Source organism: Lutjanus erythropterus, chromosome 11 (assembly GCF_056507025.1).
Source record: "Lutjanus erythropterus isolate fLutEry1 chromosome 11, fLutEry1.hap2, whole genome shotgun sequence".
NCBI lineage: Eukaryota > Metazoa > Chordata > Actinopteri > Lutjaniformes > Lutjanidae > Lutjanus > Lutjanus erythropterus.
The window spans coordinates 25,393,554-25,412,182 of record NC_139327.1 but is presented as its reverse complement, the minus strand read 5'-3'; the positions used below and the strand labels follow the sequence as shown (position 1 = coordinate 25,412,182).

General features: G+C 39.3%; 1 protein-coding gene across 5 annotated transcripts in view; it reads right to left on the bottom strand.

Moving 5' to 3' along the window:
* stard13a (StAR related lipid transfer domain containing 13a) overlaps nt 1-18,629 on the bottom strand; it is an 80,627-nt gene that overhangs the window by 19,531 nt on the left and 42,467 nt on the right. For 3 of the 5 annotated variants that reach the window (XM_084729803.1, XM_084729800.1, XM_084729801.1), the window contains one exon: nt 753-824. In XM_084729803.1, coding sequence (XP_084585929.1) covers nt 753-824 — 72 coding nt within the window. Of the gene's footprint in view, nt 1-752; nt 825-3,759; nt 4,142-12,120; nt 12,728-18,629 lie in introns of those variants that run through there. The other 2 variants (XM_084729799.1, XM_084729802.1) reach the window with 2 other exon arrangements.

Genomic DNA, 18,629 nt, shown 5'->3' with positions numbered 1-18,629 from the left:
TTCCTGTTTGTGCCTCAACTCTATATGAGACCCGATGATCATGACATGAATGAAAACACACTCACTGACATTTACATTCATGCTGCTTATAGATTTGCACAGATTTTTGGTGCTATATAATGTATATTTCATCCTATATATTGTAATTGTATGTAGTGTTCTTTGGCTACATATTTATTTTATTTTTCAACTCTCCTGATATCTTTATCGATGTTTCTTGTATTCTCATATTTTTCTTGACTTTTTATGCCTGTGTTTCATTGTTTAACTGCGTTCAGAATTTTGTTTTACAGGGAAAGGTGGAAGGAAGGCATTATGGAAGGTAATATGGAGGGGAAGAAAGACAGAAAGAAAAAAGAGATAAGAAAATGTAGGCTTTGACCGGGAGGCTGAGTGGAAGAAAAGTGGTGGGCGAGCTGAGGAGAGCGTAGAGGGAGAAAGGTGGAAGACGGAAGAGAGAGGGAGAAAGACGCTGTTAAAGTCCCAGCAGAGATAACAAGGCCTTTCCCATGACCCCTCCCTCTGGACAGGAACTGAAGTCTGGAAATAGAACGCAGCAGCCCAGAAGACGGGGATACGAGGATGGAGGGATGGGAGAAAAAGTGAGAGAAATACATGATGATGGAAAAAATAAGAGCGAGAGAGAAAACCAGGAACAACAATGAACAAAGGGAGAGATTTGAAAGGGGAAGTCTTTGTGTAAAATAAGGCTGCTGAGTAAATGCTGACTAGTCTGTGTGTGTTTGTGTTACCTTCATACAGCTGGGCGTACTGTGGAAATCCCGCTGCTCTAAGCCAATCACAAGCCTCCTTCGCCTCAATCTCTGTAAAGAAAAAAGAAAAAACGTGTTGAGTACACACATCAAGATACACACCATATGGACTTTTTGGCAACAATTCAGTGTAATAAAAACATGGAAAAATGCTATTTGCATTAAGGCTGGACTAGCTGCTGTGGCTAAAGTACGTGCACCTGAGATGGAAGAGGTAATGTGGCTATTTACACCCAGGTGTATATCGCGACAAGTACTCAGGTGTCCACAGCCAACAATGCTATTTGCACCTGGGATGGAAATAGCTATTGTGGCTATTATTTGCATACACATGGCAGAGACAAACCATGATCTTTCCCAAAAACCTGTTGTTAAAACATAACCAAGCAGTTTTGTTTCATAACCTAACCAAGTAGTTTTGTTTCATAACCTAACCAAGTAGTTTTGTGGCCTAAACCTAACCTGAACTGAAAAAATAACACATAAATAACAGGTACCACTGGCACATAATTTCACATTATTGTCAAATCTCAGTTTCCCAGGGCAGGATTCAAAAACTGTTCTCCTACAGGCAAGCCTTGCACTTAACATATTCATCCACCACAGCATCTTGGCAGTGGGTTTGTCACTCTTTATAGCTAAAATAAGGGGGTCGGGTGTGAATAGCTGAATAGCTGCCATGTGCATATTCGTACCAGGGTACAAATAGACACTCCATAAAAACATTGTGTTGAAATGGGAGCTAATAACACATCATTTCTGTCAAGGAAAGTCCCCACATTATTGAATTACTCTGAGAATTCCAGTGGATTGATGCCTTTTATATGTCTAAGTGTTAATTATTTGCCCTCTAAAAATATCTGCTAAACACAAATAAATCATGAACAGCATACTGTGTTTGTCTGTTGTTCCTATCCCAGCATTTTTAGCATATAGTGGAGGAACATCTCAGAGAATCAAACGTTCCTCTGGGAATTCACTGGAATGATGAGACTGGAAAAGTTGGACTTGAGCCACTGAGGGACACACATTATCTTAAGAGGACAAAGGAGACAGTTTACACAGTTTAATGTTACATATCCTGTTCTCAGATAAAGCAGCAGTCAGATTTCAGCAGTTAATGCATGAATTTAACAGGCCTTGCACGACGGCACCACACCCCATTAGATGCTGCTGCCGCCAGCACCACCTTTTACAGGCATTTATTTTACTACTTTTTTCCGCTAGCATATGTATTGCCCACACTGCTAAACTGGCTGCTCACATGTGCATATATGTGTGCGTGTGTGTACATTTTCTTTATGAGCAGACATGGATTAAACCACTCTTTTGTGCTGACAAAGATATTTGAATGATCTTGTTGCCAGTGATAAATGCAACAATGTAAAATATATACGCACAAACACATTTACACCTATATACACACATATGTTATTAAAAAAGAGACAGGACAGAGAGAGTGGGAGGCTTACGTTCGTCAAAAGTCATCTTCTAAAATCTCAAAGTTAGATAATACAAAATACATAAATTATAAATAATATACCAGGCCATTAAAAGCAGAGCTGGCAGATCTCTTAAAATGAATATCAGCTTAAGTGAACACTATTTTAAGAATATTTTCACCTCTTTATTTTGCCATCAGACAGCCAAGGAAACCACCATTATGTAAGCTAAATATTGCTCTCTCTAAACCACCAAACTCAGTCATTTTTTCCTTGCGGAACACAAGGGTTGCTGGTCTACCGCTGCCTTAATTTTTTTGTGTTATTATGTGACTTCAGTGTCCAAAATGTCCTTTAAAAACACCAAAGTCACACAATAGCACAAAAAACTAGCCAGTTGAGGCAGCAGTAGACCGGAAACTCCTGTGCTCTGCAGGGTAAAATGACTGATTTTGCCTATGGAGTTTGGTTGGTTTGGAGGGAGCAATATTTGGCTCTTATAATGGCAGTTTCATGTCAGAAAAGGCTGTCCAATGGATAGTGTACACTTAAATTACTATAGTGTTTTTTTTCAAGTGGCTAAAATACCTTTTTTTGCTGACCCGGTCCACAGCAGTACACAACAAGCGTCTGTGCTCTACGTCTTACATTTTCATAACAGGCATGTTACTTTAGTTTTAATGCAATTATGGGTTATTTTTTATTGCATGTTCCCAACATCAAGACTGATTCAACCTAAATGGATGGGACAATAACAAAAAGAAAATATTGTTCCTTTGTGTATTGATCAGTGCATATCACAGACAACTGACATAACAAGATGGCAACTGTACAAAAGATAAAACAGAATAGAAAGGGAGACACAAATGCAGAGAAAAGGTGAGGTTCAGTTAGCTTTGCTCAGAAACAGTCGATAGAAATGTCCTTCAGAGGGACACTTTTTACTTTTGTGTACATTTCAGAGCCTGTACTTTTTTCCTTTCACTTGAGTAAAGAATGTATGTACTTTTGCCAATTCTGATTGCAAGACAAAATAAATAATGAAAATGGCTAAATGACAAGTTTTTAAGTTAAAAATCCGTCGCAAAATCCATCAACAACAGCTTTATCTCTGCATCATTCTGCAGTCGCTGCCTCTATCTCACACCTCTCATTCACTCTCACTTGTCCCATTCACTCATCTAGAGGTGCTGGCAGGGAATGGGGAGAGGACACCACAGAAACACAGGGGACAAAGTTCAGCGGGGCAATAAAAAGCCTCCGTCTTCACCATCACAGATGAGAACGGTCAGAGGAAATGATCCCTTCACCGCAATCCAGCAATTACATCCCTCTCCCTACATTCTCAGCATAACTCATCTCTCTAAATCACATATGAAGCAACACGAGGGCACATCATGAAAAATATTTTTTTTTGGTAACACTCTGAAAATAGACCGGAGAGAGGGAGAAACTCCAGCAGTGAGAGGCATTTCACCAGAGAGAGCCTGTTGGGTGAGGAAATCTGAGGAAATCCAGGGGAATGCAGAGAGCTGAAAACTTACTTGAAGCCCTCATGGTGCTGCTGATCACATGCTTCTATTTCTTTCTCCTTTGCTCGGATTGAAGTTTCCACTCCATCCCATGTCACATCCACTCGCCGCCGCTCGGTGTCAAGCTTTCCGTCAAGTGGCAACGATTCTGTACTTTCCTCCTCGCTGCCTTCCAACCCTTGTGTTTACAACTCTGCCTCCCTCTTCCAGCCTGCCCCATGCAGGTTTTCTCTTCCCTCTAATTTTCTCCTCAAACTCCTCTCTCGCACTTTCTGCTTTGTTAGGATCCACATACAATATCTCTCTATTTTTACAGCTCTTTCTACTTTCTTCTCCTCACATTTGTTTTAGTTTCTTACCTTTGCCCTCTTCTTCATTCCAAAATTTTTTCCTGTCTCTGTTTTACTCTTAACCCTCTTTTATCCCCTCACAAACTTACTCTAAACAAAAATACTCCCTTGCACCTTTCCCTTCATCCACCCATTCTCTTCACTTCTTTCACCTCCTCATCCTTTCTTCTTCTTTTGCTCCTACCAATGCCACCATCTCCACATCTTCTTTGTCTTTACCAGAGCTGCTGTTGCCCCATCACGTCCACAGAGGAAGTGGCTAATTTCAGCTGGCGTTTGCATCAGCCAGCCCCTGAGGTCACAGAGTGACGACTGGTGGACGCTAACTTCACATGTCAGCTGAAGCTACCGGCAGGCCAGCAAGGAGACTCTGACCTCAGCCTCTTTTTCTTTTGGCTTACTGTGCAACGCTGCAGTGCAGACTGGAACAATGTGAGGGGGAATGGAGTGTGTACGCACACACATACCATACACACACACACACACACACACAGCGCAGACGTTTAGCGCAGTCCAGATGTTGCCCCCAGTGAGTCAGGGAATGCAAAGAGGATGAGACAGGCAGACAGCTGGGGTGGGGAGGGCAGCTGAGATGGACAGACCCTGTGGGAAAACCACAGGCAGGAAGACATACCACACCAGCCACTTATTTACTGAGTGTGAGATGTGAAAGATTATCAACTCTTTTTATAGAAACCAGATTAAACAAACAGGAGATGCAGATGAAGGGCAGTAGACATTACAAGGAAAGAAATGTTACAGGATATGTCTGGTGATACTCAGTGATACATCTTTTCTAAAGTCCAATTCAAGCACTTTTCAAGCATTTTCAAGGTGCATGTTTGAGCTTTTCCAGCACCTTACAGCTGTTGTAACTTATATATTTATATAGATATATATGCTCAAAAATAATAATTTCATTTCTTCATCACATTAAAACAGATGTTACTGTGCTATTAACAACCAAAATTATGTTTCATGATAAAATTCTCTTGATGGGTGACGAATTAAAGTAAAACACAAGTTTCACTTTTCAAAATGTGTCACCAGTCTGGAAGTACACTTGGTCTCCGATATAACCTGGCTGAAATAATATAAAACAATTACTGAAACAATAACTAGACAATAACTTCAATTTTAACAAAAGTTTCCTTTTTTCATTTTCAAGCCACACTTACTGAAACAACAACTTCCTTTTTGTGTGAAAGGCAAAAGCAGATATATATGTATATAAACTTTAACCAAAGTCAAAAATCCACAGTGCCTGGAGCACAATGGGCAACAAACAACTGTCATCTAAAACAAGCCATTATTTATTTTATTTATTTACATTTATTAATCAGATCATCTACAATAATCACTCAAAATCAGCAGGGGGTGGCGGCCTGTCTGGCTTTAAACTTGATTTCAAAACCACTGTCAATAAACAGATCATGCAGAATAACTACGACAAACACAAAACTTCCTCAAATAAAAAGTTTGAGTGCTTCAATATTGTCTAAAATACAATCAAGTAAAAGCTTTGGCATTTGGGTTTGCCTGTTACTGTGGTGCAGTGTTCTGCCTTCATAATGGAAATAATCAATTTTGTTCCTACGCATAATTAAATGAGGCATTCTTTCACAGAGCATTCTTTGCACAAGAGCTTCAACACCCTCGATTTATAAAGTGGATGTACACTGACTTTGCTAGAGTTTCAATCAAAAGTAACCAACAGGTATGAAGCCACTGTAGTGTCCACGTATAATGAGGAAAAAGCACAAAACAGCGTGCTTCACTCCAGTGTTTGCGCATGTGTTACTGGCAAAGCCTCTTTGTATTTGTGCACAAAGGTGCCAAGTGGCAAAGCTGCTGTCAGTGTGAGAACAAAGCACTGCTATTCATCTGTGCAGAATTTAATCAAGAGATTAATTAGCACACAAACATGTTATTAGTGGGCCACAAACAACACAAATGCACACAGTCAGACGGAGCTAATCCAAGCTGCCTACCGTGCTTTTCCCTCTGCCTATTCCATGCCGCTGCGTTCCTGCTGTGGAGAATATATGACAAAAGGCTGCGAGCCACCAGAACAACAGCAGGGAAGGTGGACGGATGGTATGTGTGTAGGACTGTGTGTGGGTGTGTGAACATGGGCATCCATGTGTGGGACAAAGGGGCTGTAAGGTAATTCCTTACATAACAAGGGTACCAGCTATGTTACATAATACACACAATACAAGCACCCTGATGTCTTTCTCAAAGTGTGCCTCTCTTTCCTCTATCCTTCATTTCCTTCCTTTTATCCAACGTCAGTAACCTTGACTCTCTGACAGCCTTTTCTCAGCGTTATGTCTGCACTGTGCCAGGTCTCAAGGACCCTAAAGTGCCTTGCATGACATCATTTCCCGCTCTGAATTTCCCAGGCGTCTAGAGCGGCATGTGCACTAAGAACAGCAACAGGAAGTTCCTGGACTGAACATGTCAGCGGGACTCAGCTGGAATCGTTGTTACATAGATCGACACACAACACAGAGGAGAACTACTAAAAAAAAGCATCATACTGGAATTTAGTGGAAATAACTAATCTTTCTTACTAACTTAATGTAAATAGTCAAGTTTTATTTATTCAAGTTCTTTTAACTTAACATTTCAAGTATTTAATTTCAGAACACCTCAGAACACAAAGTATTTTGACTTGAAATGATGATTTGAATGAATGTACCGTACAGAGTTCAATCAACTCATTAAACTGAGTTTCTACAGAAATATAGCATATTAGCATATTAGCATATTAGCAGTCAAAAACTCTCCTGAGACTCTTTTCTTTTTTTTTTTATTCGCTGTCTTTGTGGCTCCATCGGGAGCAGCTGCAGCTGTGAGTTATTTGTGTGTTATGAAGAACTGACTCTTCTAACTGAGAAAATGAAAAAAGGGAATCATGGTTGTTTGAAATCATCAACAGTGTGACCGAGGAGTTGTTTCAACTTAATATCTTAAGCTAACTGAACATGTTCTCTACAGTACGTCTGAATTAATATCGAATTTATTTGATTAAAAATGTTTGTTTAGAATCATTACAAAATTACCTCAACTTGACCTCTCAAATTCAGTCAACTTAAAGCTTAAACTTTTATTTTTTAAAGTTAAAATGTGTAATGCAATGTTAATTTTACAAAGTTATAATTGAATTCTATTTATTGAACATATTTTCCTCTGGCCTGTAGTGCTATTTATCCATCAAAATTTTTTTTTGGTGCGACTTACGAGTTTTGGAGATATCGGCCATAGCATGTCTGTATTATCTCCAAATTAATGGGACTAAATGGCATGGAAAAGTGGTGACCTGGTCAGTTATCCCTATCAACTCTACGTCATGCTAAATTTAAAATGATGAGGCCTCCCAGGCGCTAAAACAGGGGATGCTATGGGGTGTACAGGCTTAAAAGTTAAAATATTATTCACTGAACTATGAAGCCTTTTGGAATCGAAATAAATCAATCAATAAATATGTTTTTGTGTCATTATAATTTAAATGAATCGATCTGAAAACTTTTCAAGGACCCGCTGGCAGAATGCCAAGGACCCCTGGGGGTCCTCGGACTCCTATTTGAGATCCACTGATTCAAAGTGTGTGAGCCAGAATGAATTCTATAACTAGGAGAGATTAACAACACTGATCAGAGGCAGAGAAGTGATACATTACAGGTCTTAAAGGCTGCATAGGCATGGACTGAGCAGTCATAGTCCCTCTACAAAACTACACACACACACACACAGAGAGAGAGAGAGACAGGATGCCTGGAAAGCAGCCATATTCCCACATACGCTAAAGCACTTAGCCCTTCATGTTTAAAGGTCACAAAGGAGAAAAAAAAAGTAGCAAAGACAGCAGAGGAGGAGGAGGAGTAGTAGTGATGGGAGAGTTGGGGGGTGGGGGGTTGGGGGACGTCAAAAAGGAATATGTCTGTTCTGTCCCATATGGTTCATCTGTGATGATGTCGAGCCCTCAGGAATGTGCTGTAAAACAGAGTCAACGCTGGCATAAAATCAGCGCAGGTTCAGATGCTGAGCAGTCTCCTGGCACCTGTACGTACTGCACAGTGTGAGAGAGGTGGCAACGGTTGACCTTGACTATTAGCAGCACTGAGGTTATAGTGAGTGCTGCATTAATATGATGAGACAAGAGGACTGATGGCGATCATTTGGTTATGCTGCTTTTTCTCCAGCAGAGGGTGTTAAAGTAGTGTGTCACAGGAGAGCATTTAAATTTCTTCCAAATTATTAAATGGCCTCAGGCTATAATTACATGAAAGGGATGTACATGCCACATTCGATCCATTTTGCCATTTAGTGGTTGAGCACTTAGAAAGAAACCGTTTTAGTGCTCACTGCCGGTCCAGCCTTGTGTTTTTTCCATCGTGAGTATAATGGTGAGTGATAGATGGCTAACTTTTACTCTGACAGATCAGATAATAAGAGAGAATGGCTAGAAAAAATAAAGCAGATTTATACCCGCTATAGTACAGGAGATGTTGGGGCAGAATTTCATTTAAATTAAAGAAGATTTCATCCCCAGTTTTAACCATAAAATCCCACACTGTTATTCTTCCAAAATACAGATAAATTCAAACCTCTCTGGAAGAAGAAGACTACATATAGGAGAATATGTTACTGTATGTCACAAAGCAAGATATAGTTTAATGTAAGATACTTTTTTTTCTTTTCCTTCCCTTTATTTCATTTCATTATTTGCTATTTATATTATATCGGGACTTTCTGTGTTGGCAACATGTTTTAATCCAAAATGTCATTCCAATAAGGCCAATTAAATTGTAAATTGCACTAGAAACAACCTTTATCGAGTGCTTAAAATAAAATACAGACAGGTGACAATCTCATAGAAAAACTATGAATAAATGAGAGGAGAAACATAATGAATGCAGAAGGTTCCATACAAAGTAAACACGAGTATGAAGATGATGCTGTTACACAGCACTCTCTACTGTAATCAAATTGTCAATTGAGGTAATGTCTTTGTGAATGTTTTCCATCCCTCCACTAGTGCTCAGAGACTTACAGTTAGTTCACAAAAGTCGACTTAAACTTGCTTCAAATTTACACTAATGAGAAATTAAAACATTAAACAGATGCATTAATCAATCAAGCCGTGACTTCGGTGTGTCACTGCCACTGTCAACTTCGCAAACAGACACCAGAAAGTTTTTTTTTATGGATGTAATAGTTGTTATTGTTTTGTGGGGTGTTCACAAATCTGTTTTACCACCACCCACTATTTGTTTTAATGTTTTCCAGCAGTGAGCAGCACTCCCATTTCCTTTGTGCACTGCATTCTGGGAGAAGATTGTACTAGATCAAAAGCACATTTGCAAATCAGGGTTTTTTTGTGTATGTATCCTGTTCTAAGTGTATTCCGTATTTCTGTATTGATGACACATTGTTTTTGTTGTTTTTTCATTTAAACCTGCAGTTACAGAGACTGACATTATCAACTTTAAGGTTGATATCGTGAACTATAAATATTTAGTCATTTACACATTCAGCAGACAAGAGGGAAATATTAACGCTTATTTCCAGTTGCATTTGTCCAGTCTGAACTTGTTTGTTTTTTAATGCTCATATTGACATTGTACAGAAAAACAGGTGGCTTGTAACCCACCTCCTGTTAAACATGTCATTTGATACATTGTTATTATAAAATATTGATTATAGCCACTTTAAATTGTTACCCATGTGTTTCTGTTCATATATACATATAAATGGCAGTGGGTTGATGGGTATAGACAACTGGTTCTAGACAGGTCCTTGTTCCTCACTAGTCAGTACCAACATATTGTGAAGCTCCTGGATGAATGATACTGTTATTTGTATTTATGTAACACTGCAAAGAGCAAGGCCAAAACACGGGCTCACTCAATCTAATGAAAATCCATTTTCCATCCCTCATACCAGGAAGGGAGACGTGTACTTTGAATCAAACTATTGCTTCTGAGAAGGTTCAGATGTAGGTTTGATGAGGTTACGGTTTTTATTAAGTCTGTCTGACATTAAGTAAAGGCTACATTTCAGGGAGTGTGTGTGTGTCTGAGGAAGACATGGACACAGAGACTGAGTGTGATTAGATGAGAAGAAATGTGTGCGTTAATGCAAGAGGCAGGAAGTTAAATAAGTCATGCCATCACCCAAAACTAGCACAGGCATAAACTTGCTTCTCCATCTACATTCCTCATCCACCACAGCTGTCATCTCTCTCTCTCCTTCACACCTATCACTTTCTTAATGCTTCATACAAGATTTGGCTCGCAGAGACACATTTATCAGCAGCCAGGGGATAAAAAAACACACCTGACACAAGACCTGACAAGCTTCTGCTCCGTCATAAGACCACAGCCACGCGCCATGCTACAGCAAATCAGAGCAGAGGACATCACACCTGGAAAAACTTCAGGATACAGAGGAAAGTAACTCATCTTCTATAGAATAGCCACAGGAGCAGCAGACAAAAGCTTCTTGTTACTGAGCACTGGGATGTTCTGTTTACTCCCCGGGAAACGTGCATCATGTGACAGGAAGTTGAGGAAGTAACCAGGAATACAAAGCCTGATGAGCTGGGTAGTGACGGGACATAGACAAAAACAATAACACAAGTCCTTTAGGGTTTGTTTTGACTTTTTTTTAGATTTACTGAAGGCATCTTTGGAGGAGAAGTAGCTCCATATGTCCGACTGATTAAAACCAGAGAGAAGCGGCAGGATTGGCAACCTGTCATGTGTAGGCCAGTTAAGAGGCATGTTGAAGCAGAAGATAGATGGGCCACTCCTGGAAGTCTAAGATGTCTACTCATCTTTGGTGTTGTGTAAGAATCAGCGGAATAGGTCCGATACTAAGAAATGCCAAATGACGAAGACAGAATCTCACATGAAAAGGGTGCATACAGAATCCCTTTATATGTTTTAAAAGTGACTCAGTTTCTTGATCAAAGCTCACATTGTTTGAATCTGCACCCAGAGCTCTTCTCCATCTCTGAATGGACAAACATATAAAAAGTTTCTTGAGTTCATCCACAGGAGAAAAAACAGCAAATCTGAGGGACAAATGCTTGCAAGAACACTATCTTCAAGTATAATATCATGTCAACCGTGCAATATCAATAAATCACCATGTGCAATGTGTAAATTCAGCTGTTGAATCTGTTTGTAGTTTATATTGTTCTTAAGCTGGGTTGCACCAATAAGCACAAATTTTTAAACCACATTACATCATGGTTTAACTCAAATTTATGTTACACCATCACACTAGCTTAATATTAATAAAGATTCAATTTAAACCTCTCTTTAAATCTCATTTTTGTGATCCTGTGTTAACTTTAAGCTTACACTTGAGGAGGTTTAACTTTTAACGTGACTGCCTTTTTGGGATAGATTGAGCAAAAATAATTCTATGCCATCATCAGTAAGCTAACTACGCTAACCAACCTTTGAGCTAGCTAACAAACAAGGTAAAGTATAAACTCATATTACACAAACCCTTTAAGTCATCACTTATTACAGACGAGAAGAATGTGGTGATGGTTATATCTGTAGACACCCTGTGCATGAATTTACTTTTCTTCCCATTATTTTGCTTTGGAAGTTTTACCAACCCGAAACTTTGATATTTCCCAACCTGGGAATATGACTCAAAAATCAACAATTTCTCTGGTGTGTTCATGAACAGCTCAGATAAATCCTACTGATTCTACCTTTAATTTTGGTTTACATCACTAAACTTAAATTTACTAAACTGAGTTTAGTTTTTAATTGTGCAACAGAACTGCTTACTTTTAAATGTGGATTTACTACTTTTAAACCTAGTTAATCAGATCTTATTCAGATCGACTGACATTATAAAATCAGTCACAATTGACAGATGCTATTTGCACCCAGGTGGGAATAGTCACTGTGGCTATTTTCACACTCAGGTACAAATAGACACTCCCTAATTGTAGAAAGTGAAATTTCTGATGATGACTATCTATTTCTACCTTGTGCCAGCCTCCGTAGCAGCTGCTTGCGGGCAATGATGCGTGAGAGGCGCAGGGCGGAGCGCCGTCGAGGGGTGTCTCCCAGCCTCAGGTAGTAGGCGTGTCCGTCAGGTGTCATGGCCTCCAGACATGTTTCCTCGCTGCTGCTGTCACCGTCACTCTCACAGCTGTTACTTTCGTCCTTGACACTTTTATCCATACGGTCAATGAGGTCATCGATTCCCACAGTCCTACTGTCTGTGAGGTCAGCACTGTCCACACTGTCCTCAGTACACGCAGTGTCAGCATTCTCTACGCCGTCCCTCGTGCTGTCCACACTGTCAGGGATTGTTACACTCATCGGGTTAGTATATTTTCTGATAACTCTCCCATCATCCTCATCTTTGGCTGTTTCTACTATGTTTGAATTGTCCACACGGTCCAGACTGGTGTTAAAGAAGGTAGTCAAACTGTCCATACTTGCTGTAGTGTCCACATCAGCCATAACTGTCATACTGCTGTCCACGGCCTCCATAACATAACAATCTAACAGTTACTAACCTACGAGTCTTCCTCTCTCTTGTCCCGATGAACTGCTGTGTGAGCACTCGTGCTGAATTCCTGCCTCTGACATGCCCTCACTGGAAGCCAAATCAGCTCCCCACCCTCCCGCCCTCCGGCCTCCTCCCATCAGCTCACGACAGCCGAACAAACACACACACAAGCTTCATCACACCACCTGACTCTGATGACAGACCCTGTTCTCTCTCCCCACACACCCACACGCTGTCTTCTCAGCTGAGATGGGAGGAAGGCTCACAAACTTCCACAAGTCTTTCCTGTGGTCACGTGACCAGCTGCCAATGGCATGAGAAATCCACTTCCTGACGCTGCGCCACAGACACAACTTGGTACATGCCTCGGGCAAATGTGCGTGTGTGAGATATCTGGGATGGGAGATGTGATGAGAGCGGGTAAAGGCCTGGAAGAAATCACTATCCCAACGGCTATATGCCAAAATGAAATGGGAAAGTGGAGAACAATAGAGAGCATGTGGGTGTGTGAGACTGTGCTCAGGAATGTATGTAGGAGCAAATCCATTGTTACTGAAGCTGAGTTGGACTGTACTGCCATTCAAAAAAGTTCCTTAAATCCAAAACATCAAGTTCAGACCACATGACAGTTAACGTAAATGATCCCGCTGGTTGCTTTAAGCCACTACAAGGAGTTTTTAACTGGTTATGCAACAGTCTCAACTTAATACTAATGCCTCGATTGCCTCTATGTCATTTTCCCAGACAAAGTTACGGTGAGAGGTATATTAGAAAGTTAAGAAGAAGCAGAAGGAGATTTTTCTGTATCACTTCACTTTTTATTAATTTATATTTATTTTATTCTACGTTTGTTTAACCAGGATGTCCCATTGAGATTTAAAATCTCTTTTTACTAGAGAGACCTGGTCAAGTTGCCACTCAAGTGGCCAATCACAACATATTAAAATATAACAAATACAATCTGTCTTATGGCTACAAAATTATTTACATAAATATAATCTATACGTAGCTTATACAGATCAATTATAAGATAATTCCCTGAACAGTTTTTACAATCAGCAGATGGATTTATCAGCTTCTCAAATCAGCTAAAATAACATACCTGCTATCATGAAATCCTGATTGGTTCATTTGCTTTCAGACCACAAACAAACCGCACCTGAGTCCGTTGTAGGCGTTTACAGAACTTCAGCCTCGTGCCTACATGTCAAAAAGGTTGGAAAATACTGTGGCTTTTTTGTGAAATATTAATCTGCAAAGTAGCTAGCAACTACATTTGTCACATAAATAAAGTAGAGTATAAAGTGCAATATTTTCTTCTGAACTGTAGTGAAGTAGAAATATAAAGTGGTATGAGATGGAAATATCTCAAAATTGTACTTAAATACAGTACTTGTGCGAATGCCTTTCCACCACTGACTGATCCAGCACATGAACGCCACCCACATTCCATCATGATCGCAATACATCCATCAAAAATCACTTGTTTAGCAGTTGTAGTAAAAAATGCTAATGCCTGAAATGTGTGACTGAATGAGTCGGTGGATAAATGTAAGGAATGCAGTGAAGGAGGAGGGACGTTCATACCCTGACCTAGTTTGTCAGAATAGTAATTTGCCAGGACTCAAGGATATAGGGGGTCATTTTAATTCATTTTAGGGAGGTCATAGGCAGGGGGTAAGAGCGGGATGGGGGTGCACGTGAAAAGTAGGTCATAGAAAAGTCAATCTCAGGTCAGCAGTTGCACACAGGCACCTGATCTCATGGCAGAGAGAGGAATCACTGTACAGAACAGCTTTTTAGCCTGCAGATCATAAACTGACAGAGAAGTGAGAGTGAAAAGTGAATTAGCCTCATATACTTAGATATTAATGCTGAGAAAGTCAGTAAAAAAACCTTAATATGATTAAATTTGATTAGACTGCCCTCTTGAGGTGATCTGGGGGAAATATTCAGAATTTATCTTTGAGATTACCTACTGGAAAAATGGGAAATAGGAATTTCTGAAGAATAAACTTTTTATGTCAGTGTAGATACACTGACAAAATAAACCTGAAACATGATGCAGATACTGAGCAAAATTTCCAGCTCATGCAGGGCATGCAGGCTGATGCAGTAATATGATAGCGAGCTAAATAGATGTGTGTAAATGGATTGGCACAGGGCAGGACTGTAGTAAGCGATCAGTAATATAATATCCATCACTCTGTCTCAGTTGCAGCCAGAGACAGACAGGACAGAACTGAAACTAAGCAGGCAAACTAAAGAGGACACTGAAAAAAACAGACACAGCTATGTGACAGTGAAGACGAATCACATTTGCAGAAGTAAAATACAGTTGCCTTTTGTGTAAAGCTAAAATGTACTGATTTTGTTCAGACTGTATCAAGTCATGATTAAGGTGGGAATCAAAAACCGGAACCCCTGAGAGAACCAGTTCCAAATTGTCTGATTGTCTCTGAACTCATTAATTCCTTTTGTCAGTACTGGCATGTTTTTCTGACAATTGCAAAACAATGACACCAAACTCATGCATCAAGGCTGCTGGAAACTTGTAACAAGGAGGCATGGTGGATAGAAAAAAGTGTCCAAAACATGACTTCATTTCATGAAGAAAGATGGCAACAGTGCTAGTTAAAATGTATAAAGTATAAGAGTCTCATAGTTTCAATATTAAATCAAAAATTGATCAAAATTAGCTTTCAATTTTGATAATCAAAATGAAAGGCAGAAGCTTCGTTCCTCTCAGGCTGGGACGATAGGCTTGTCTCCGGATTCGATGCTTTCATAATTCTGCGTGTATTGTGAGTCGATATAACGATTTATCGTGATTTCTGTTTGCTTTTTTAACACTAGACCATGGGAAAAAGTTGAATCATACACCTCTGGAGGCTGTTTCCACAAAGCAAAGTAAAATGGATCCATTTGTTTAGATAATATCATTGTGATCACAAGACTAATTTCTATCATTTGTTCTTTTAGGAACATGTTGCATATTGTGCCTTTAAGAGAATCAATTATTTCTCACACATTTCCAATTCTCCCCCACCTTCTTTGAGTGTCTGGTGTGTGTCCGTAAAAACAACCCCAACATTTAAAAGATGACAAAGCGTAACATACTGGATGTTACATTATATTTGATACCATGCAAACTATCTCTTGACAGAAGAGTCGCTCTCTCTCCCCGTTTCCTGTCATATCTTCAGCTGTCCTACAAACAGGCATGAAAGCCTGAAAAAACACCAATATTTTATAAAACCGATAAACAGTTGGTCTTTACAAATCAAACAATCCAAACATGCATTAATCCACTAATCACCATTCTCCAAATCTGGACAATCATGACACCCCTATGTAATAACGTGTATGCTGAAACATCTTTCTATGAAAACATGGGCTTGAAGTCCATCCATTAGTCCCACGCAGGAAGGCATAGCGGATGTTTTTCTTTGATGAAAAAAACTAAATGAAAACAAATGCTGCACAAATATTCTCTCATTTCATCCATTTCATATGATGACTGGCAGACTGTAGCTTCAGTGAGCTCATAGGGCTCGTACCAGCTCTTTTAAAATTGATCAGAAATCAATAAGGGAAATGACAAAGGATCAGACTGATTAGCAGAATCAATAACGGCACTGGTATCAATAAAATACTGCATCCCTTTCATTCTGTCCTCGTCAGTTCTTATTCTGCACTCTTCACATTTCCAAAACGTTTCAGTTTGATATATCTGCCAATTTTTGAACGTGTCCAGTTTCTTTGAATCAGACAACCGCTGTTGCCATTTCAGGAAAGAGCTACAGGTGTCATTATAAAAAAGACCTTTGGGAAACTTTCAAAAATGGTTTTTAGAAGTAGTTTCATGCATTGCCACGAAGCGTATAGGAATGACGTGGAAGTCTGATCCCCATCTCTCCATAGCTCTATGTTTTTTGGAAACAAACGGCTGCATTCCACTCGAAAAGATCACACTCTGAAGATTTGGCAGCACTATTTGACCTATATGGACACCTTGCCAACGCATATATCAGACTTTATATAAAAATGTTATCAGACTTGATACACCACTAGTCATCTGAATAAGCCTGGGGTGCTTACATTGCCCTTCATACGTTTATGTTGTATTTATTTATAAATTCATTCATTTGTTTTTATATTTCTTTTTCAATTTTAATTGACTATACTTACTCCTTTTGAGTAAGGTCTTCTTTAGTTCGTATGTGGGTGGGACATGGAGGGGATGTGTGAGTGCCCTTATATATTTCTTATATCTCGTTAAATCTGTAGACAGTATGGATATAGAATAAATATAAATTATTTTTTTTATTACTACATTGCTTATTTCTTATTAAGATGAGAAGCATAGCAACCAGACAGCCCATCATTATTTCCTGAACAGGTGAGCCAAAATCAAGCACCACCCAAGTTGTAGTACGTCACCCACCAGCTCCAGGCTCTTATTTGCACTCTCTTATTTGAACTCTGGTTGCAAAGAACCAACATGGCAAGCCCTGTAATGCCAAACTCGAGGCTTCAAAATAGTAGTCCATAATCCAATGGGTGACATCATGGTGGTCCTGTCCACTAGTATACTGTCTATGGTTAAAGCTAACATTTGAAAAGAAAATATTCCCCAAAATTTTTTGGAGGTTTTAAAGCTTAAGTCGACAGTCGGCAAAAGTTCCATAATAAGCTTTAAGTATAAAATGAAAACTAGACTTCTGCTCCTCCTCATGGCTTTGTTTTCAGGCTTTAGAAAATCTACCCTTTGATGGGAGACTTTGGACAATCTCAGGTCAGTAAGATTGTTGAGTTATCCAAAACGTATTTGATGACCGAGGAATGAGACTCAACAATAAATCATCTTTCTCCAGAATCGGTTACTGCACCTTTAAGTGATCTAAAAGATGACACTAATGGAGTCTGAGCTCCACAGTGAGGGTATTTCCAAGCTTCAGGGCTCTGACTGTCAAAGCCTGGTCACCTTTAATCTTTAACCTATTGACTTAGATAAAGCCAAGAGACCCTATTCCTGATCCCGAGCATCTTAGGCTGCACACGAGATAAAAAGAAACATCTGAAATGTGACTCTAAGCAAACTAAACTAAATTTAAAACAAAATATATGTACACTACAGCATCTTGTATATTGTGGAGCTATATAGTAAGAATTGCTTGCTAACACAGGTAAATAAGATTTCCTTGGGGGAAAACATAATAAAATTAACATTTTTGAAATATTGCTAGAGGTTTGAACCAAAGGTGAAACCTCAATTTGTTGATACATCCTTGAGATTATCTATGAAAACACAAACTGGGTGGTACTTTGTCTTCAAATGCCACAAATAAGATACTTGACAATCGTTGGGTTTTACTCACAGCCAGCTGAGCATTTTAATTATAGCAGTGGAAGATAGTTGCAAGTAGGTGAGCTGGCAAAGTGATACGGTGAGAATGATGGCTAGCTGGAAAGAAATGATTCAAGGTAAAGGTTTGAACTCATTTACCTGCATCCTTCACACACAAACATACAACAACACTCCCACCGAAGCAACTAAGACCCACAAATCCCACATGCAAAGGGAGATCCGACCCCCACCGCTAACCTAAAACTCTGTGGGATTACAGCTAAATCCAGGTGCTGAGATGTTCTCTGTTTTCACACACGCACACACAAACATGCAGATGATTGAATGGAACCATAAATTAAAAAAGAAAAATCACATAAAAAATCAGTCTGACTTGAATGATGATGCTTAATTTTGGTGATATTTGGACTACGAATAACAATAACTGACAATTAATATGTTTTGGTTAATATGCTTTTTTCTTTCCTGAGAGTTAAGAGTAAAATTAAAAGGATTTAACATAAAAATGCTACTTAATTGTACTGACAATTATTTATTTTCATTCTTAAAAAAGTCACCAGAATGCAGGAAACAAAGTAGTGCTGCAACAATTATTCGATTATTAA